The 23404-nt window shown below is 44.0% G+C and overlaps 1 protein-coding gene and 1 long non-coding RNA gene across 3 annotated transcripts in view; one reads left to right on the plus strand and one right to left on the minus strand.

Annotated features, from left to right (window-relative positions):
• The window catches only part of LOC116790881, a 37731-nt gene extending 24549 nt beyond the window's left edge, over window positions 1-13182 (plus strand). For both annotated transcript variants that reach the window (XR_004358527.1, XR_004358525.1), the window contains one exon: window positions 13076-13182. This is a non-coding gene — a long non-coding RNA (uncharacterized LOC116790881). The remainder of the gene's footprint in view (window positions 1-13075) is intronic.
• The window catches only part of SOAT1 (sterol O-acyltransferase 1), a 28189-nt gene extending 11219 nt beyond the window's left edge, over window positions 1-16970 (minus strand). Inside the window, exons 1-6 of the mRNA XM_032696367.1 lie at window positions 16844-16970; window positions 13585-13718; window positions 6294-6352; window positions 1730-1878; window positions 1577-1636; window positions 1155-1262 (exon numbers count right to left, since the gene is read on the minus strand). Of these exons, the coding sequence (XP_032552258.1) occupies window positions 1155-1262; window positions 1577-1636; window positions 1730-1878; window positions 6294-6352; window positions 13585-13708 (500 nt within the window). The 5' untranslated portion in view covers window positions 13709-13718; window positions 16844-16970. The remainder of the gene's footprint in view (window positions 1-1154; window positions 1263-1576; window positions 1637-1729; window positions 1879-6293; window positions 6353-13584; window positions 13719-16843) is intronic.
• Window positions 16971-23404: the final 6434 nt, after the last annotated feature.

A 23404-nucleotide genomic window follows, 5' to 3' on the forward strand; every position in this document is an offset into this window, starting at 1 on the left:
GGCATTCCACATGGATTCAGTTTAGAAGTTACCCAAAAGGCTCAGGGTCATTAGATGGTCAGTCCAAATATATCCAACTGGTGTGCACCAGGTACTTCAGTCCATTAATCAAGCTTAATACATAAGGACATAAACAAAAGGATGTTCAACTTGACTATCACAGTCACCAGAGCTTACTCCTACAGTAAGCAGCTCTTCTAAACTAAGATCAGAGGAGATGATAGCACAGAGTACAACAACAAAAAGTATTTGCTCTCATGTGGTAGCTCAATTGCAAACTGAATCCAAATGATCAGATCTAGTTAAAGCCACAGCAATTTTTTTTAAGTAATCAGGGATTTTAGAGGTAAATACCAATTCTCCCCAGTGTCCATACACTAGTAAGTTAGGATCAGCTAAACATTCAGTGGCACATAAGTCTGTTCTTATATCCAGACAAGGGGGACTGATTATAATCAAGATACAGCTCTGGTTTTGTACACCAAAGAGCAGATAATCAGCAAGATAAACACATAATCCTCCTTGTGTACATGAGATACAGCTTGCCAAAACACTATTTAAGCAACAACCAAGTGTGAGGAAGGCAGTCTTTCACAATTTTTTTCCACAACTGGCTACCTACAAAGCACTATCTTAGCAGAGGCTGTGCCAACATCCTTGAGATTTTTCCCCAGGAAAAACAAAAGTTCTATTTTTATTTAAGCACAAGTACAGTGTTCCAGAGCTGTCATTTTTAAACAGAGGAAGGACTGCTGAAGTATTTAAAGTTTCTCTAAACAGAGTCCTTCTTCAAGCAACACAAGCAGCTGAAAGCTACCTTCTCATTAGAGATGTTCAGCTAAAGTAGTCCACATTCCCTTTTGCCAGCCTTGTGATGAACTAAGCACATTAGGCCAAAGTGTGCTGGCCACAATTCTCATGTAATACATCAATTTGTAGTATTTTCCTAATATCCATCTATCCAATTTGAAATGATCATACCCCCTCAACAGGAATTCCAGCATATATTCTATGTCAAGTTGAAACCCCTCCGTCCAACAACACCCAAAGGAAGGATTCCCCCTTCTTTCTGCACCATTCCGCTACTTCCTGTACCTCTGGAGCTCTGGAAGCATTTCCCAACCCTTGTCCCTGTGTTTCCAAAGCATTCCTACCTTCCTTCATCAATGAAGTCTACTAGAAGTGTACTGAGGATGAAGACGATGAGGAGAGCGATGAACATGTGGTAGATTGTCCTGATGTGACTCACTTCAAACAGTTCACTAAGGGAGAGACGAAAATTAACGTACAAATTGGGTCCCAGTCCTCAGTTCATCCTCAGACAAAGGATAATTAGCCATTATCCCAGTGGGACTGAGAGGGCTGTAATTAAGGTTTACATTTGGGGAAGCCTGCAAGTAGTACAGATGTTTTAGAAAGAAACAGAGAAGCTTGAGCAGATTAGTCCACATGGGATTGAATGTAAGGCTGTGGGTGGGTGGTGGTGGGGAAAGTACCCTAAAGCAAAGGCTCTTTAATTTGCTATCAAGGGTATTTTCAGTCAATTTGATGGTAAATGTGAAGTTAAGTTACTCACTCCAAGAGGGACCTCCTGGCAGTAAAGATCTTCCCGTGTTCTGGAGGGGCCCTTGAGTTCCTGCAAAAAAAGAGGAGAACATTTGAGACAAAAAAGGAAATAAAGCCTCCATGAAACATAACCTTGTTACAGGAACAGTTAAAACTGGCTTACTTGGCTTTGTGCAATTCCTTCTCTGAGCAGGAAGCTGGGAAGAGGGAGGCTGGAGATGAGGAATCCAGCAGCGCTGATTTTGCCACCAAGCTGTTCACAAACTCTGTGAAGTGACTGTCCACCTCCTTCATGAAAGCTGGCTTCAGTTGCTGACAGAGTAAAAACAGAGCACGAAATCGTTTAACTTGCTGGATACATTTTCATAAAATATTTATATTCCTGTTTATCCCGGCGCAGGACAGAGCAAGGCAACAAGAAAACATTCCTGCCAACAGTTGGAGCCTGCTGGGACAAGATCAGGGGCTCATCCTGGCCTGTTCACACACCTCAGGACTTTGAATAACGTTTATGTTTCTCTATCAGATGCAACACAGAGAAACAAAGTAAACATACTGATCTTCATACACATGTCTGCAGTGGTAGGTGTTTCTCATATGTTACAGTGTTAACTTAAAACACGAGTCCCAGAAAACATTTCTCAGTTTTAACCAGAGGTATGTCCTTAGTGCACAAAACTGGGAACCAACAAATTCGAGAATTCGCAGAATTAAATATTCCAGTTCAATCTCCTACACTCCCTTTTCTTCTCACAGCTTTATACAGGTTGTCTTCTCTATTAAGAGGAAGTTATGTCAAAGTTGCACCATTTATAGCCTATTCATATTTTTCATCTCGCACTTTAGCAAAGGCAATTTCTGAAGTGTTTGGTTCACTAGAGACCTTGGCTACTTCAGGTGCATGAAAAAACATAGATAAGCATCTCCTTCACCATTTTTTGGCAAAATGCACTGATATAGTGCAAAAAAAAAGGAGCTAATCAGCTGTGGATAAAGCACAGGCCATCCTGGTCAAAGCCTGTTTGCTTCACCTGATAGAGTTTCATTTCTAGAAAGAAAAACATTACTTAACCCTCCAAATAATAAGTTATACAGACAAAGGCTATAATTCCTCTTCAAAAGGCAGATTGTAAAATGCTAAGATGTTTTCATATCCCTTTTGTCCTGCCTGAATCTAGTATGTGTAATTAATTCCTGTATTTTCCTGTCTGCAATATAGTTCAATCTGCTATTCAGTCTCATAACATGAACTCTCAAAGACCTGATCTCCCAAGCAGTTTTTTTAAAACTCAATGCATTTAGGAGAAACTTAATGATAAAATGTTCAGAGTTACTCATTTTTGCACAAAGTGCCACACTGAGCTCTGGATTCCTTTCTGTTGTGGTGCAAACTCTCTTATTACATACAGAGAGGACCCTGAGATTTGCAAAGTGGTTTAAGAGTTATTCTTATGACTTATTTCAAACATAATTTGCATATTGTTTTGGTTTTCTTTATGCAAGTGTCTACTAGCCACATTTATCTGACCATCCTTTGCCTGGGATTTTTCCAGTTTGCCTCCAGATTCAAGGTCCAGGTCTTCCTACATGATAATTACGTATTATTTCATCTAGTTTTCCCACTGCTCAGCTGCTTAAGAAATGCATGTGTTTCTCTGACCACCTTCAGAATTCCCCACTCCTTTCTACTTTCTCATAAGGTTGCAAAGTAAAAGTTTCTGGAGAAGAGGAGACTTCAGAGTAACTGTCCAGTATCTGAAGGGGCCCACAGGGAAGCCAGAGAGGGACTCTTCATCAGGAACTGTAGTGACAAGCCAAGAGGGAATGGGTACAAATTGAAAGAAGGGAAATTTAGGTTAGATATTAGGAAGAAATTTTTCCCTGTGAGGGTGTTGAGACACTGGCACAGAGTGACTGTGGCTGCCCCATCCCTGGAAGTGCTCAAGGCCAGGCTGGACGAGGCTTGGAGCAACCTGGTCTAGTGGGAGGTGTCGCTGCCCGTGGCAGGGGGGCTGGAATGAGATGGTCCTTAAAGTCCCTTCCAACCCAAACCACTCTATGATTGTATAAAATACATGATCAGATGACATATTCTTACAAAATGCTCCTGTCTAGTGCAACAACAGCCAAGAAAGCAAGTTTAACTCTCCGGCAGAAAATACAGGACAATCTGAAGTAAGCCCACATAAAACCAGAAGACCCTGAGGTCAAGGTGGATCAGAACTCTTCATTCCTCCTGTTCCATTGTAGTCAGATCCAGAGAGATCTCTTGAAACAAATGCTGCAGTAGGGGAAGGAGTAGACTAATATTTAACTTCAAAAAACATCTTCCCCCTATTTGGCAGCTTCCAGTATAGAATAAATAAGCTTCACCAGTGCTTAACGAAACAGAAGCTCTTAGGATCTGGCTACTCTTAGATATTGCTTTTCTGGGAGGCAAGAGATATGGACTTGTTCCTTTACAAACAGGAGGAAAAAAAACAAATATTGAGTACTTGGGAATACAACCTGTAACAGAAGACAGTTGTGCTCTCTAGTACAGCCTAATTTTACAGCATGCATGCACATATCCCTACTAAAAAAGCCAAAAGAGAAATTCCTGCTCCTCTTGGAGTGCTCAAATTCCTATGCCAAACAAAGCACTATTCATTCCCAACAAAACAGTATCTTTTTCTTTTTTTTTTTTTTTTACAGTGTCTCCCCTTTTTTCAGCCTAATCTCTTCTTGGTGAGAGTTTAACATGGTATTTCCTTGAAGTACCTCTTCCCCTTAGCTGGCACTCTGCTGAGGTTGCCTCCTCCAGGGCTGATACCAACACGTGCAGGTGTTTGGACTGGGAGAGCAGGGCATGAGTTCTCAACAGATTAAATAAAATACAACCAGAGTACAGACACCCACCAGTAACTGTAATTACAAACCAACAAGCATGAAAAGAATGCTGTGCCATAAAAAGCAGAAGCTGGCCAATAATTGATGAGAAGTCAGAGAAAGCTGAGGGAAGTAACCCTGTGGCTTAAAGTTGCATCAGTTCCCCAGCATTTTACTCATTCTAACAGATTTAGTAATTTTGGTCACTGGAACGTGACAACAGCCAGCCCTGACCAAGTGACAGAGCACACCCTTCTCAGCTCAGTTTAGGATGAGCAAAGGACTTCCAGACTGGACTGAAGGTGCCTGACTTCCAGCTCCTGCAAATCCTATTTATATCTGTGGAGCTGTCAGTGACCAGGCTTTTCACAAGCCAAGCATCTGCCTAGACCTCAGATACCTATCACAGAAAAGAGGAACTGCAATCCAAGCCTTTGTCCAGTGGTTCACACAACAAAAGGGTGCCTGCCACTCGAGGAATTCTCAGGTATTTTGCAGTAGGTGGGTTTTTTCCACAACCTTACCTCTATTACTGTAGCTTTGAGGCACCTTAAATAAATCTACAAGCTGCCTAACTCAGGGCTTAAAACCTGAACTCCCCCTGTTTTGGGAGAAACTTCAGCAACTAAAGCACCACTGACCCGCTGTTTCTTTAGGATTCTCTTTGCAAATAAGAGATCACTCTGTCTGCAAACTAGTGTGTCTCAAAACTGGTGGCCAGAAAAAAAAAAAAAAGGAACAAGAAACTAAATAAGGAACACTCCTGAAGAAAGAAATCCAAGATCAAGTTGTCCCCTTGCTCCCTGGAACTTTCAAAGCTTCATGTGCTTAACAGTGAAAGCTTTCTCCTGCAAACATCCATTGCCAGCACAGTGATTAACAGTGGCTGTTTTTGTCTGCAGAGAAGAGTTACAAGGCTTGATCTCCCATGTCCTCAGTAAGGATAAACAGGAGAGCACAACATGCAAAATAAAATTCCAAGGTGACTATCCCTCTAATGGGTTGAATTTTAGGAGTTTCGGCACAAAAAGCACCCTTTGCAGAAGACATTTAAAACCCCTTTAGTTACACTTGTTATAAATTACCACCTACAGAGGTAGAAAAAAAAAAGACTTTTAAACAGGAAAACATCTCAAAGGTGCAAGGTATTTTTCTAAGTATCCACTCCCTACTATTCACAAAAAGTTGGAACAATTAGATTACTTCATCTTTACCACAGAATTCTCTGCAATAAAATGATGCAAGAGTGCAGGACGATTTGCCCTGAGGAACATGGGTGCCACAAAACAATGGTTAACAAGGAGGGTGCAGTTCATTGTTTGGCCAACTTCATTTAATTTGGGCATAAATCACCTTAATATAATCTAAGACAATGGCAGCTCACACAGATGCAGGTGATGTCAGAAACACCTGGTGCTCTTTTCCTTGAGGATATTGTTCCCTGACAGGAGTGAGACTAAGGCTCAGGAGGGTCATCTCCACAGCCAAGGCAACAGAAGTTGTGGGATACCCTTTATTCAGTGGATAGCAGGACACAGAGCATTTCAAATATGCAAGCAGGCTGGCTAATAATCACACTGCCAGAAGTTAGTGGTAAGGGAATTTCCATTTTATTTACAGGTCTCAAAGTTCATTCTTATCTCTGGACTTCAACCTATTGGGGTCAAGGAAGACAGAACCACATCGGATAAACACTACCCCTCTTGTGCCAAGTAGGACAGAAAAAGAGGGCTGTGGAAAAGTCACTGCACTCAAACTACAACTGAACAGGGATATTTGTGTTCCAGGGTCAGTGACTCTCCAAAAGACATTGGGGGTCAGTTATCCTGCTCCACCCCACAAGTAAGTATTATATTTACCTCAGCTTCTGCTATGAGCTGCATTTTCCTTGTTATCACGTGGTCGACATCAACACGGCCTGAAGGAGGAAGGCAAACATTTAACATTTCCAATTTTATCTGCATGTCTGAAAACACAGAAAGCACAACATACAGTAGCTCAGACACCAACTTTTCAACAGTATTTCTGACTTCTAATGAGGTCCCACTAAGCTCAAATCAAAGCTGCAGGAAGTTCATAAACTACGACCAAATGTTTTAGGATCACAGAACTGTCAGGCAGTCAACAGCTGATAACATGCTGGATATTTGAAAGCTTTATTTTCCATCAGCAACTCTGCAAATCTTCCCCAAGGTCCCTAAACATATTCAGCCTTGAAGCAGCAATCAGAGCAACCCTTAGAAGGTCATATCCAAGTGTGCTGATCTTTTATCAGAAGTTTATCTTACACCAGACTAAGGTTAGTTTGTCTGGAGGTCTCTACGTTGCCAACAGACAAGGCAGACAAGTCATGGCTATCAGTGAAATACTGTGATCAGCTTTAAGACAGGCTGAATGGCAAGCTGGAAGATTATCCTGTGTTCAAAACTGGATATTCTCACTCCTTTCATCCCCCAGGAGAAGTGCTAGATATTGGTATGACTGTATTCCTCAATATGTTTCACCACTCAAGCAAACAGTCAGGTCTTACATGCCATCGATATCATCTTTTACCATTACTAATATAGGCAAAGCCTCAAATATCACCTTTCTTTGGCATACCCATAAGATATCTCTATTACATCAAGAGGAACAGCACCCACAGATCAGGCATTTCGGACTAGTCAGGGTTTAGGACAAGCACCAGCTGATGTTTCCCCTCTCCAATAAGAACAACACAGAAGATAAAGTTACTTAAAACAGAGTCTTGCACGTGGAGGAAAAGCAAGATTAAAGCAGCAGTCTCCACCCCTCTAAAATACTACTCAGGGTGAAAAGATTACAAGAAACCTTGCCTTGTGCATATCCTTTGGCAATTATAGCTACAGCACTATCTCAGACACACAGCCGGGATTACAACTTGTTTCTAAGATAACATTACCACTTCCAGAAAAAGAAGGTACTGAACTGATTCCCTAATAAGATTCCAGGGAAGCATGAGCTCACAGATTTGCTGAAGAGGTGCCAAAGTTGTGCTGCTGTGTGGCAGGAAAACAGTTTCATGCACTATCACAGTTCATAATGTGGCCTCCTTGTACAGGCACAGCCCCTGTACACAAAATGTGGTTTCATTTTCATTGACACAAGTGCTTCTGTGATGCTCACTATTCTCAGGGTGCTCTTATGAGCAACTGTTTTGAGCAACTGCTTTTAAGTAGTTTAGGGAGACCTGCTTCAGAAATGACTCCAATTTTAATACTGGAGAAGAATTAAACAAAACAAGAAGCTTTACCCTCATGCAGCTATGCTCAGTTGTCAGCATTAATTCCCCTTCCCATCAATCAGGCAGGAGGACTGTTTTTTGTCTATAAAAAGTAGTACATGAAATATAGACTTAAGAACAGCAACAACTGCCCATTACTTAGAAGCCCTCTAATGTAACAACAAACAAGGAAACTGCTTAATGCCACAAATTTTGGCTGCATGCAAAGATATATTTTTCCAAAAATAGAATTCCCAGTTGCTAAGCATCTCAGTTCCAAGACAAAAAAAAAAAAAAAAATTACCTCAGCACTTAAACTCATCGTGCTGATACACTTACTGAACAACAGCAGTTTGGAAAACAAATTGAAAGAGAAATTTAAGACACCCTTGATCCACTTCATTCCTGCACTTTGCTGGTCTAAAATGGATTCACACCCAATAAATTTAAAAAAAAAGAAAAGAAAAAAAATCAATTTGTTCCACGAGCAGCAGAACTGTATCCCTTTCATATCATCTCAGTGACTCTACTCCCTCACTGTGTCACTCCACAATTGTATTCAAATTTCTCTCCTCCCATTACTGCTGTGTGAAGAACCAGCTCGTGCTGACCTGCTAGATCAGACAGAGCTGCTGAGTTTAATGAACCTTCCCTGCAAAAAGTTAAGAATTTGTGTTTCTTATCCAGCTGCCAATCCTCAAGACTCTTATCAAGTTTTCTTGAAGCCACCCCACAAGGTCAAAGTGGACAGGACACGTGAGACTTAAGGGATTGCACTATTTCCTTTGTAGGCTAACCTAAAAATAAAACAACCACTGCTTTGACCATATATTTCCTGTCAAATCTTGCATTCGAAGCCTCAGTTATTATAACTACCCAGGCATAGTATTTATTAATAATACACCCCTTTTGACTACAAGGCCTTAAAGATGGAGTTTTACCTATATCAAATGTGCAGCTTTAATGGTTGCACAGGAAACAAGGCCAGCCTCTGACCTGCTGATGCTGTAACAGCTAAACTGAATGAAGTGTCCCTCCTGACACTTCATTTAACCACAGAATAGACTACAAACACAGCATCTTTTAAAAGGTTTTAAAATCAAGACCTGTGTTCGGTATAAGCATCTCATACAACAAAGTAAAATCCCTTGTGAGCTTGTCACATCTTTTCCAGAATAAGGTCTCCTGTAGAAGAAAACCAACTCCAAACCAACTCATTCTGCTGTGTTGCATTGCCCCATAAACTCAGCTCTGTCACAAGGCAGATACCAGAGAACACACAAACTCATCATCTTCTTTAATCACTCATCTTCTGTTGTGCAAGCTGTCACTCATGTTCTGTGAGGTCACTGGAGAAGAGATTCATCACATGATTCTGAGTCTAAAAGGAAATGTGCACTGCTAAAGAATCCAAATCTTCACTTTCCTTTGACCCTGAAAACAAAGACTGGATCCCTCTGTATCACTTTGGGATTCCAACAGCATTATAAAAATATACTTAAGGCTGCACAATACAAGCAAGCACATCTCTGCATTTGAAGTTGAGATGTGCCTTAAGAAAACAGGAAATATATACAAAGTGATAAAAAAGTTGTCTTTGAAGACTAGTACAAAATAGTGGCCAATTTCACAGGACACTGAAACAGAGTTTGCTTTGGAAGAGCTCTGCTCACGGGGAGAAGTTTTAACAGCAGTTGTGTTGCCTTCCCACCAGCAAAGACATTAACAAGGTCTTTAGCTGACCACTTGTCTTGGGCTTGTAGAAACCTATGAGTATAGGACTGACTTCTCTGTACAGCCCAAATTCCAAGTAGGTTCAAAAATCAGAAGAAAAAACAAATGAGCAATTTGAATGTAAACTTTGTTTCCATAGGAAACCAGGCTAATAAAAATCACCTGAAGATTGAGAAAGCTGCTTAATTGTTGAGAAGTTGAGCAACTCTGGTTTCACAAAAGATTGACTAACTACCTTTCCTAAGGATCTCATTGTCCCTTTTTCAACCTACTCTTGCACGTTGCAGATATAAGTGACATTTGAGATGACTAGAGCAGGAAACCATTCACATGATCTACTGGTACAGCAGCTTGGGATCCAACAAAAACCAACTTATTTCTTGATCAGGAAACCGACCATTCAAAAGGTTAAAGCAACACAGGCAGAAGGATTTCATTACTGACACCTGGATTTAAAGGCTCCCTCTCCAAAAACACTAAAGATGTTACTTGAAGCAAGGCAGTGTTAAAGCCAACCTAGTGCAAGGCTACTGTAAAGAGGGGAGGAGTTCCATATCTGGTACAACACACATTAATAATTTGATGCTCATGAGCCTTATTCTTAATTATGGTAATTTTTTTGGCCACTCAGCAGATAGAGGCAAGTTATCATTAGACTCAAGTGACCTGTTTAAAGAATGCACAAGCCATAGGACACTGAACTGCAGCTGGACAAGGTACTGAGCTTAAAAAGTCACTTCTGAAGGTACATGGGACAGAAACAGCCTCTTCACTAGCAGGAAGAAACATCTGCATTCTCTATATCATGCTACCATGTCTACAGGCTCCTCAGAAAAAACTGCTGAGCCTTCACCTAATCCACAGGTTCCAAAACACGAGAGCACAAAATTGCCAGAACCCAGCGAGACAAAACAGCTCTGTTCGATCCATCTCTCAGAAACACATCCAAGACACTCAATTCAAGCAGCTTAATCCCAAATTCATTAATCTGCAAGAAAAAGCCTGTTCATACATTGAACACTTACTACTGTGAGTCAGACAGCAAAGGCTAAAGCTTTCCAAATTGCCCCGAGAGTTCCCTCCTCCTCCTCCATCAGTGGGCACATGCAACTCGTGCATCACCATGAACTTTTGCACCGAGAATGATCGATAGTAACCTCTCCATGGGAAGATAACTCCTTTCTAAGATCAGCATTACCAAACAGCCTTACTCACACCAAACAGCTTTGCCACGTTGCTTGTTTGCAGATCAGCCTTCCAGAGACACTTCTAATCCTTTCCTGATTTCTGGGGAAACAAGGACAGACCCCCAAACCACCATTTTACTGTTCTGAATGACTAATCTGAGCATCTCAGAGAACTCCAAATGCACACTGAGAATCCATGTCCTCTCTAACCTTTTAAGATCTGCCCATGCAGTTTCTATTATGCTCGTTCCAGGTGAGCTTTCCTCCAACCAGTACTGCCTGATACCAACATCCCATTAGGCAGAACAGTCTGATACTTATGTATCTCCAGCTGAAAACATGTAAGACTAATTTTATTAAGGAGGCCTGGCTTTTGACAGGGGATTATTGCCACCCAGATCATCTGCTGACTCTATGCCAGGACCAAATTAGCTGTTTAATTACAACACTGGAGCCAATTAAGGGAGAAGTGATACATCAGACTGAAGTTCAGCTACTCTGTCAAAGTGAAATTACAGGCTGAATAATTACAAAATAGAAACAATACTGCTAAAAAATTGGGTGTACCTGCGTACAAACTCTTCACTCTTGGAAGCCAAGCAAGGAGACAGCCTTCAGAAGCATTGATGAGGCAAGAAAAAAAGTAACCTCAACTATACCAATGGAAGAGGCAGACCTAATGTAGCTCTAAAGCAAACACATATATTAAAACTATTCCTCTTAGCAATTTAATATCAGCCAAAGCATTTGAGTTAATGAAGAAAGGGTTAGAGGTCCAGAAGTTTCTGTAGAAAGTTCACACACTTCTGGAAACAAGTCAGTTGGCCCTTGACACATTAACTCTTCCGTTAAAAAGCAGATTGTGCTTGCTATAATCAGAGAGGATCAAGGCTGGGTAATCACGTTAGTGATTTTGTCTTTCTACAGAAATAACTGCCACAAAGATGCTACAATACTTACTTTCATACATTCTGGACCTGGCTGGAATCCCTTGACTGCAACAAATACGCATCTTGTCTAAAATTCTCCACAACACTCAGCGTTAAGATGCTACAGTATAAAAAGGCTGTTGCCAGACAGCAGATCATTAGCCACACACTGCCTTTGTACACTAATGCCTTAGAAACAGCTATTCAGACATGAAGAGCCAGGACAAAAGAAAGAGATAAAACATCTATGGCTGCTTCTTTTGAGAAATTCTCCCACCTCAGCCCTGCTTTCACAGAAAGGGCCACTATGAAGAGGCCACACTTCATAAAGCTGCAACCTTTGGGTCATAGAGATGCTGATTTAACCCCATTGTACAGAGGAATTTCTGACTAGAGGGATGCATCTTCCTCCCATGCCTCAAGGCATCAGACTCATGCCTCCTACCTCCTTGTGTTAATCCTGTTGTCCCCATCGCTGTGCTGAGCAAAGAGTCTGCAAAAACCAGTGACACTTTGTAACACCTCTGCTCAACTGGCAGCAACGCTGGCAGGTAAGATGCACCTGGTCTTAACTAACCAGGATTCCTCCCTGCTGCCCTTCACTGCACTTTGTACAGGATTAAAACCACACTGCACTGTTCCAAGCCAACCCACCAGACACTTAGGAGAGCTCAGTACACTTTCAAGAGATCTACCCCAGGATGTTTACTTGCTACACACTCACAGTATCTCACCTCCAGTGATGTTTTGCCACATCTCAAGAGGTGTTGAAAGGATAGACCTTTAAAGACAGGCACACCCACTAATTAACACTGCTGTATTTATTATTCACCCAAAACCTTGCAAGAACTCAAATTCATTCATAACAGTTAAGGAGTTTCCATACATAAAAAAAGGTTAAAAAGGTACTAGTCTACTTCTAAACCCATCATGACTGCTTTTCAGTAGCCACCAACTCCCTGCAATTTTCTAAAACAGTCCCATTTGATCCAATTAAAATTACTGTACTACCATCAGCTTAAAATCCCAGTTCTCCAAGCAGTTTGTGGGATGACTTTCTCTCCAATGTATTTTTTTGCAAGAAGAAATCTAACTTGTCCTAAACTTAAACTTGCTCCAACTCCTGTTTCAGTTGAAAGGAGTACTATGAAATAGTGACAATATTCAGAAGCATATCAGTAAGAATTATCTCCTTGAGTCAGTGGCATCAGGGTTTTGGAGCTTATATTCACATGGCACTTTGTGATAAACTACTTTAGCTATTTGCTTAATCTGTGTCCCAAAGAGAAAGGAAACAAGCTGCAGTTTCAATGCTGACCTCCTTATCATTGGGCTGGAATGTGGTACAGAATAAACCAGGAATTACAGACAGTCACAGAGTCCACAGGCAAAACCACTTATTGTGCCACACAACTGTCCCTGCAACCCATAGGACAGGGCATGGCAGCAGTGACCCTTCCACAAAGCCAACTACAAGCCACATAACTTTTAAGGTGACCACAGAACAAACGAATACAAACCCAACTGTTTACTGTTCTGTTTTCTGGCAGCCAAGGTTGACTGGATAGAAGAGAGCCATCCTGACACCAACAGAACCCCAGAGGAGCAGAGAATCATTCCTTGTGCCATCCTACCTCCACCTGTCTGTCAGGTATGTTAAACACCATTTTGTTCAATCTTGAGAAGCCTCATACTTAAAGCTTGTAAAGGAAGTGAGATGAAGTCCCAGAAAAAGCATTTATCAGGATTACTCAAAAGTGCTGCCAAGAGGCATTTGCACCATTTACAGCATTAATGCATCTCCTTCTGCTGTGACAATTAATCACTTTTTTAGATCCCTGCAAGCACTGCAGCACAGCTCCCTAGGGAAAGTTCTGCAGGTCACCACTCCAAACAACCCACACCTGCTGAAGGGGTGCAGCTGGTACACAGGGAGCTCCACCAGAGACAGAAAAAAACAAATGAAGGAGCAAAGAGGCCAGAGCCATGAGCTAGAAAGGACACCTTAGGGGAGATCACATGCCAGAGGTGCAGCTAGTCCCAAACCAGTGAGTCTCACCATTGCTTGAGTTTTGAAACGACCTCTCGCTCTCAGGTCTCCTCTGTGTTTCTTCATTCTCAGGGGTCTTGCAGGGTGCAGTGGAGCCAGACTGGCGCTTCCTCACACAGTCATCACCTGCCATGGCTACCCAGCTAGGCCAGAAAAGGAGAGCAGATAATTAATGACAGAAAAAACTCATTAACTCTTTAAATTTTTCAGTACTAAATTCAAATAGCCTTCTTCACACTACAGTTAGAGTTTCTTCCCTCCATTACGAATTCAGAGCAAGGATAGGGGAAATTCAGCACACACTTGGGTGATTCAGTGACTGTGGATCACACTTCCTCTCCCTTACTACAAGCAGTAAAGGAACAAAGTAACCAAGCAAGTTCCCCCATCACTACCAAAACATCTCCCCACAGCTCCCTCTTCTCCCTGCAGACCTTATAAGTGTTTAAAATAACTTAAGCCTTTGCAAAACCTTCAAAAGGCCAAAAAGCAAATCCTTTCTGACAGTCAGCTGGACAGCAAGACTTGCCTTCTGAGAGCTCTGGCAGTTTGCTTTGCCAGAATCACCAGCAATATTTTGCCTGAGCCGAGCACCTCCTTGTCAAGTTTTCAGTTGTTATTGCAAGAGCAGCTTCCTCAATGGATCCTTGTGTTCTGCTTGGACAGACAACACAAACCACAGAGAAACAGGAAGAGAATCAGGTTTGAGCTAGGGACAAAGGTCACTGCTGGGGACAGAGCTGCCAGCAGGGAATACCTGAAGCACTGCAAGCAGGATGAAAACAAAATTCTAAATTAACAAGAAGGGCACAAAGAGGTTCTACTTTGGCTACCAAATGATATCCCAGGACACTCCACCTGAAAATTCAGCTCAAGAATCTCTTGGAGATATAGCTACAACCAGGGAAAACGTTCAAATTTTTTTCCAGAAAACCACACAGGCATGTATGTGACTACATTTCCAAACTCAGTGTATTTTTTCACCTTGGCACAAACTCTGCAGCAGATGTGTTTGGCTGCTGGTGAACAGTGTACGTGCACCAGCACAGACGAGCTGTTACAGGCAGGCAAGGAAAACTCATGCACTTGTGAAAAAATGAACTGTTTAAGGATGGATTTCCTCAGAATACAGAGGGTGGCACTTCTGCAAAAGGGAAATAAGACTATGATCAGAGGTTTCCAGGACTCAACTTCCTGTGTTTGTCCCTCTGGTGGAACAGTCTCCCATTCTCCTTGCAGGCCTCACAGTACACAGGGGAGAAACACCACCACGAATCAACAAATCACTAATGCAATCACCATTTCTTGCAGCACTGCCCCTCTCAGCTCAGTCTCAAGAGGTCTCAAGGTGCCCACAAGCTGCAGAGCTGGCTCTGTACAACACCTGAGAGCTCACGTTATCATCATCATCTACCTAATGCAAAAAGCATTTACATGAAGAACAGAAAGAACCAGACAAGAATATGGTAAATCTTCCTACAGTAACTGTGTTCACCAGCCTCAAAAGGCAGCTGGCAGGTTATACCCACTTCCTACCAGCTCTTCACACAGTTACTGCTGCAAACCCACTGCTTTTAAACGTGAATCAGTCCCCATCAGGAATACTTGACTCTTTACACCTCCCAGCCTTCCCACAAGGTTCCAGGTACAGACATGGCTGCATCACGTTGGAGCAAAGAATCATTTTGCCCACCTGGGACTTACAACTACCTGGAGATCCTGGGCAGCTAAACATTCCAATCCTTGTGTTCTCACACAACAGAGATGCCCAAACCTCTATCTAAGGGTAAGAACAGATCGCTCTGCTCACACAACAGGATCTGCAGAGCAGTGGAGGGGGAAAATCGAGCTGCCTTCCAAATTCATGCACCAACAAGCTACTCCTTGGGCAGCCTGGAGTCTCTCACTGCCTCTTGATCCAAGTTAAGTTCTCTTTGTGAGCCACACCCACCCTTACAGGTGCAGGTTTTCCAGCTCTAACAGGGGACCACAACTTTAATTCTTTTCTCAGCACGCTTTTTATCTTCTTAAAGAGATGAGGAAGATGCTCCTTCCCCTCCAGTGCAGAGTGATTACAGTATTTCACTGAAAGGTTAACAGAAAGGAGTTAAAAAGTAACAGATTTCAGGATGCCAGAAGGAAAAAATCATGTGAGGGGAAGAAAAAAGTTAAACAACTTAAAGTTATTAATTCAGACAGGTTAAGTGATGACAACAAAGGCTTTTTCACACCAAAACAAGAGCTGTGCTAGAGAAAGATCTATGAAAACAGACATTTTCCCTGTCTACTTCCCATATGAATGGAGGTGTAACATTACAGTACCTAAGCAACTATCAGCACATCAGATCCTAAAGAGGGCATCAGACCTTTCCTCTAATCTCTGCTAGAACTGAATCATGAATGACACAATGCCAGGATAACTCCAGATGTTCATCTCCTCAACAAGAAGAAATCTCTCCTCACAATTAGTTAGCAGTCACTCCACCCCACTCTGAGCACTTGTAGGACGTCCACAACCGCAACTGTAGATGTAGGTTTCTAGAACTACAAACCCATTAGCAGGTTTCCGACTAGGAACGACCTGGTTTTACAGGCACGACTGCGTTACGGTACTCGTAAAGGGCTCACAAACCTTAAGCTTCTCCGTCTTCCCTTTCGAAACACTGGTAATTAATTATAAGATGCCCTTAGAGAAAAGCAACACCCTGTGGGAAGTTCATCTTTGCATTTCAAAAGGCTCGGTGAGGAACAGCCAAGAATCACGGAATGGTTTGGGCTGGAAGGGACCTTAAAGATCACCTAGTTCCAGCGCCCTGCCTCCAACACTAAACACACTCAATAACAACCTTATTCCAAAGACCATTCAGACCTACAAAGTTTTCCTTCGGCTCTTGACCCTGGGGTATAACATTGACTCGCTGACCCGGATCCTCGGTACCCGCAGAGCTGCCCTCGAGCCAGGCGGGGACCAGGGCAAAGTTAAGGTCATCCCCCAAGGCAAAGTTAAGGTCATCCCCAGCTCACCCGCAACGCGCAAAACACTCGGCAGGAAAAAAAAACCACTCTAAACCTGCGGAGATCAATGGGACCCGCCTGAAGCGCTGCCCGGGCTCCGAGCCAGCTCCTGCCCCGCGAACTCCCCGCACGCACCCGCCTCCCCCGAGCCCCAGCCCCGCAGAGCTCCGTGAGCCGCCGGGGGCGGGGAGGGACGGCGCGGACCCGCTGCCGGTGCCGCGGTCAGGGCCGCCCTCACCCCACGGAGCATCACCTCAGGGACGGCGGAGCCAGTGCCGCCGCCGCCGCCTTCTTCTTCTTCTCCTCCTTCTCCTCCGCGTGCGGCCGCTTCCCTTTCCCCTGTTCCCCCTTCCCGCCTCCTCCCGCCGGGGCCTCTTCCCGGGGCTCGCGCACGTCACGGCGCAGGGGGCGGGGCGAGCGGCGGCCCCGCCCATTGGCTGGGGAGGTGGCTCCGCGTGGGAGGGGCGGGGCGGGGCGGGGGGCGCGGCACGTGAGGCGCACGTGGGGGCGCGCGACCCCCCCTCAGCCCCCCCCCCCGCCCCTCAGGAATCACCGCCGTCTCCCGGTGGTCCTGAGGCGGGGAGTCAATGCGCCGAGAAATGCGGCGACCCATCCGCAAGGGGAAGGCAGCGCCCAAGGCTGGTAAATGCTCGAAAGGAGCAACAAGAGTCAGAGGGTCCGCAAACAGTTCAGAAAGTTTTATTGGTAAATTACACACTTCGCGTGGAAATTGGTATGTTGGTCCCTGACCTGCTGTGTACGCACACGGCAGTGGGTTCTGGATAAAGGGGTAGGGTGAAAGGGAAGAGAGAGAGGAAGAGATTGATTGAAGAGAAAGGAAAGGAGGGAGGAAGGAAAGGAAGCAAGGAAGGAGGGAAAGGAAGGAAGGAAAGGAAGGAGAGGAAAAGAGATCACCAGTCCTGGTTCCAGCGTCAATTCAGCTGAGGGAATGTCAGTCAGTCCTAGTTCCAATGAGTCAATCCAGTTGATGGGATTTCAGTCCTGTTTCCAGCTGTGGATCAGCTGTGTCAGTCTGGCCGATGGGACCAACCGGGATGTGGGACAGCCGTGCCCACCCAGCCCAGTGCTGGGCTCAGTGACCCCCACAGGCAGTGTCTGCCCTTGCCCTCAGGACCCCCCGCTCCCCACACCCCTGGCACAAGGAGAACTTATTTCAAGGCCCTGGGAGGACACGGCAGCCAAGGCCGGGAGGGCCCGGCCACGTTATCTGTGCTCGTCCTTCAGTGGGAATGCACGGGCTGCTAAACAAGCGCTTCCCGCGGCACCCGAGCTCAAAGTGTCCTCCCCGGGGAGGCTCTTCCAAACAGGAGCCAGGGTAGGTATTTTTACAGGGAAGTAAAAGTGGAGTGCCCCCCAACTTCAACAGTACCCCCAGTCCCCCAAGAAGGGGAATCTGTGGCAAGGGAGTGCTCCCCCTCACAAGGGTTACCCTGGGAGTGGGAGCTGCAGCTCGTGCGTTTGGGGGAGCCGAGCAGGGGCCTGGCTGGACAGTTCTCCCTCCAGTCTCAGACGTGCTCCGGAGGGTCAAAAACTGTGTGAAAGGTTGGGGTTTGGACCTCGCTTTCTCTCTCTCTCCTCAGACAGACACAGGCTCGTGACGGGTGGTGAGTCACTGAACACGTCACCAGCCAACAAACTCTAGTAACCTCCCGGGAGCTGCATTTCACACTGCAAATGGGAAAGTTTTCCTAAAGACAGGAGAACTAAGCCACTAATCTACTGCAAATACATCTCTCCTCCTCCTCATGACTTCAGGGCTGTGCTGTGAACAATATGTACCCAGGTACACCTTGAAAGGTCACCACAAACCGAGGTACAAAGCTACAATGTGGTATTAAAACATTTCTGTTGCATTTCACCTTATCAGACCTGTTACTAAAATTTGTTTTGACCGACATGCACCCAAGACACACTTTTAAATGTGTAACTGCTGGAACTTTCAGAAGTTGTTTTATACAGTCTCTTGGGATTCTGAGTAGAGCCACTGAATGAAAAAGTCTGAACCTGATTTAGTTGGCAATGTGTGTTCACACTATTATCCCGTCACCCATCTTTCATGCTGCTTAATAGGAAAACTTGTAAAAATTAAAAGAACATAATAAAACCCTGTCATTGACGAAATGCAAATAGCTGCATGGGCGGTAGCAGCAGGAATGCTCACATAAACCTGTCCCTGTTCTTAAGAAGTCAACTTTAACACAGTGCTGCTTAGAGATACTGTTGGGTCAGGCCATATGTGAGCACTGGTGCCCTTATGACAAAAATGCTGTGCCAGCTATTTACAGTGAAGTGCAAGTTCAACAAATTGATTACACTGTTTTATCCAATTAGTAAAAGCCTAACCATGGGTGGTAGGAAAATGAGAAAGAAAAGTGCAGCTAACCTTCAGAACTAGTTAGCTTTGCTCATTTTGCCATAAGGAAACTGTGGAGAGGTGCCACCAGATTTTACTAACACCTTTTGACAAACCTCCCAGGCCAAAGCAGCCCTCCCTGGTCTCTCGGTTTTTCCCGGGCAGAGCTGTTCCACAGCCCCCCTTCCCTTCTCTTTAGAGGCTGTTTACCTGCAGCTCACCGAGGCTGAAAAGCAAAGCAGCTGCTCTCCTTACCTTCCTTCCCAGTATTTACACAAGCAATTGGAAGAAGGCACTGCCACCTCTGCTTCCTGCCACTCATGCCCGTCATCTGCTGTTGTCTTCCCCGGTCCAAATTGCTGTCCTGTTTCATCAGCTGCATCATTTACCCTGCTTGTCACCACGGTGCTTGTAATCTTGATTTTCTGGAGCGTTGTACATTAATCCTATGAGTTGTGTTGCTCAACGATTGCCCAACCACAGCTGTTCCTGAGCACTCCTGGCTGAATCACCGCGTGGTCGTTCCCGTTGTTGGCGTGGGAGCCTCTGGTAACCTGATACCCCAATTTTTGTCTCAACTTCACTGGCTTTCAACCTTCCCAGTACCAGGCAACAATGGGACTTCGGAGTGCTGCTTTTTTCCCTTCTTTCTTTGGAAAATGCTCTCAGGCACATTGTGTGATTTTAGGGGCTGTCCTGTGCAAGTACAGGAGTTTTCATAATGATCCTTGTGGGTCCCTTTCAACTCAGGCTATTCTATGATTTTATGACTCTTTCTTTCCTTCTCTTTATTTCTGTGCCTGGTCCTGTTCCTTCCTGTCACGTTTGGCGCTGTTGCAAAATAGATGTGATTAAAACTGCCTACTTTTAATTCTGTGTAATTCTAATTTATTTTCTATTTTAAGATTTTTGCTGTCAGTCAGCCCAAGGGAGTGAGTAGATGTGGCTGTTTCTGATGCCCTCATTTATTGACCAAAATGATTAATTCCTTTAAAGCTTCTACCTGGCCTTTAAAGTCAGTCACTTGAGAGCCTCAACGCTTTCATATATTTCAGCAAATCCTACAATAAGCTGTTTAAAAGTGTGGTTTAGAATTTCACAATGCGTAAGCAGAATGGGAACATTCTGATGGATAAATGAAGGAGCTCCCTCAGGCGGTTAAAAATATTGTTACACGTTCCACTTAAATGTTTTCCTTTTTAAAACAATATTAACAAAATTACACCGATGTTAGGTTTAGAACGTAAAACCAGTCATAAATGTAGCATTGAATGAGCTTCTATTTTTGCATAACCAGAAATAATGGTGTGCATTTAAGAGGCCAAAACTCGGTCAGGCAAGTGCTACACTTAAAAAAGAAAATAATTTAAGAAACTGTGGAGGACTTCAGCCTGATCTGATAATGCGTGACTGAATTTTGGCAGGAAAACCGAAAACTAGCTCCAGCAGATATCACATTGTTGAGGATGCCTGAAGTGTTTATAAATTATAAAGATTGCTTTTTAAAAACTCCGGCTCAAGTTTCACAGTTTCTGCTATCATCATGTCAAGATTTTGTGTGTAATTACCCTTGCTCCTCTTTACTCTGCGTGAGGCGTAGAGTTTTCAAAATATTTGGTGCAAGAGATTCAGATCAGCAAACTTTGGAGGAAAGACAGAAGCAGCAGGAATTACACTTGCATTCCAAGCCATGAAGCTGCTGGTTTCGCTGGCAGATGAAACACACAGGGAGAAACACTCGCGTCCCTCAGCAGAGGGCAGTGGTGTCCTTACTCGAACATCACGTTTTGCTACCGAGCTGAAATCATCCTTAAAAAAAAACCTCCAAAGCGAAGCCCTGCTGCCAGCCAGCAAGCTTCTGGCTTCCTCTCCCAGCTCAGAAATTCAAATGATGAACTTCTTGCCGTGACCAAGCAGGAGGTGCAAGAGCCAACTTAACTGCTGTGATTCCATTGCTGAAAGGGAAACTTGCACTGGTTTTTGAGGGGCAAATAATTTTTCCTCTCCCTACCATTTTAGGCAATAGAATGAACCTTGCCAGCTGGGCTGGTGTAACAATTGGGGGTTTATTTGTTTAAGCTGAGGAGGTTGTTTTCTCAGTATATTTAAAAAAGGAGGAGATCCTTCTTATCTGGCTAAACATCAAATCCTGATAGGCATTGAATCTGTGTAACTTCTGTCTTGCCCTGCTAAGCTGAACTGTGCTTTCTGAAGCTGTTCTTTACCCTTTCTGACAAACCAGCTTTCTCCTTCTGTTAGGCTCAGAAACAATTTCATCTGGGTCCCAACCATCTTGTAGATTATCAGCGTTCTCCTCGTGACACCAGCTCAAACCAACCTCAGATTTATTTTGCAGCTTATTCTGCTGCATATCAAAAATGCATGAAAATATTGAACTGCCTCGATGGGAGGGTCTCTGAAATTGTTTCAGCAGGGACACATGGAATTAAATGCACAGTCAGCCCTGGAAGAGTGACTTCAGAGGGACAAGTTCCAGAACAAACAGGTCTAGTTACTGGTATTGACTCTCCTGCATAGAATGGCTTTCTAAATATTTTTGTGGAAACGCAACACTGAACTTGGCCAGTGTCTCCTTCCCGCTCCTACAGGAGCCACTGTACACGTTCCCTGTGACTCCACAGGCTGCCAGCTGTGCTACACAGCTGGGACCCTTCCTTGTGAAGGTAAGACACAGCAGGTGGAGAGCAGACATTTCACTCCCAGTTTAATGACAGCTTACCACTCTGTAGTAGTAATCTCTGCCTCTCCATATTTTATAAGCATGTGAATCCTTTCTCTTTTTCCTAAATAAATACAAACCACTTTGCTATTGCTCTAAGGTGGAGAAAACAGCGTAAACCAGTATTTTTACCAATTCCTTGTCTCCCACTTATTTGTTACAGTTTAAACGCGCTGACTGCTGATGGACGTGGAAGAGAATTACTGCTTATGGAATGACAGATCCAGGATGATTCCCAAGACAGCTGTCTGGAGGTAATCATGTAGTCCTACCTATTCTGTACTTTGCAAAGTGTAGGTTCTGGTAACTTTCTATGTGCTTTCATTTTTTTCACTTTTCTAATGTGGGAGATTTCCACAGCCTTCTCTGCTCCCCAGCTGTGGAAACAGAAGCATATTCTTAGGGCAGGGCATTCATACACAGCTGCAATATATATATATATATATATAAATCTTTTAGACTGTCTTCAAAAATAACATTATGAGCCTGTGGGAAAGGTGTGGGAAAGACTTGAAAGCCGAGGTAAAAAACCCACTGAGGTGCTATGGTGAGAACAGACCAGCCTCTTTGAGGGAGTGTGGGATCCTTAGGGTCATCAAGGAGAGATCTGGCTGAGAAATATCACACAGGGCACATGGGGAACACCATGGAGAAGTCCAGGAGCATCTCAATGGCAGCTGAATCATAATGCCAAAAGCGGTTGATCTTTGTAATGAAAGACCCCAAAAAAATATGAGAACATGGGGAAAAAATAATCCTCATCAAAACCAGGACATATGTCTCAGAGGAGAACAAATATCTTCATAAAGCCATGGAAGACTGACTCTCCACTATAAACTAAGAAAGAAAAGAGGTTTTTCACTTTCAGTGTCAGACATTTCCTCTTTTCCACCTTGTTTTAATCACTGCAAAGATAGATGACATGTACCAAAAGTCATCCCAAGCAGGAGACATTTCTAAATGTGCCCAGCCAGCTCTTTGGCTGTTTCCATGGCAATGAGGCAGCGTGTCCCGCTGCTCTCCCTTCTGCGAGCGCCTTTCCCAAGCTTCATACGGTCTGACAACACCGTGCCTGTGGAGCTCCCCTGCCAAAAACTTCCCTCTTGTCTGCTCAAGGCCATTCCCATCTGCTCCTTCCTGTTCTCCCCGATTTTGGAAACACCTGGCTAGAGAGGGAATCCATCCATGTGTTTGCTTCTCTGCCGCAATGATTCAGGCCAAGGAGGGATTGCTGCTGGTCCTACAAGTGGAGGGACTGGAGAGGGCAGTGCTTTCCTGCCTCGGAAAGAAGTTTTGGGTGATGGTAAGGGAGAACACTGTAGGGGGCAGGAGCACAGACAAAGCAGAAGGAAAGAAAATCCAGAGTTCTGCCTAGTCTCCCAAAAGAATCGGACTGAAACTTGGCACCACTGGCCATAGCAACAAGTAGAGCAGTAAAGAATGTACAGCCTTGGTACAATGCAGTGCTTATTGAAGGAGATGGATGACAAGCGTGAAGGAACACTTCCCAACCGCTGAATTCAGACAGGTCTGTGTCACAGCTGAGTCTCTGGCAGCTCTCAAGAGCATTTCACTGAAAGGGAAAAAAAAATAGAAGTCAGAGTTACAAAGCTGAAAGAGGCGTTTTTGCTATCAGCTGAGGACTAGCAAAAATGGGAGGTTCTGATGGAACTACACTGGGAGGTGAAGCAATCTGCAGG

Source organism: Chiroxiphia lanceolata, chromosome 9, assembly GCF_009829145.1.
Source record: "Chiroxiphia lanceolata isolate bChiLan1 chromosome 9, bChiLan1.pri, whole genome shotgun sequence".
NCBI lineage: Eukaryota > Metazoa > Chordata > Aves > Passeriformes > Pipridae > Chiroxiphia > Chiroxiphia lanceolata.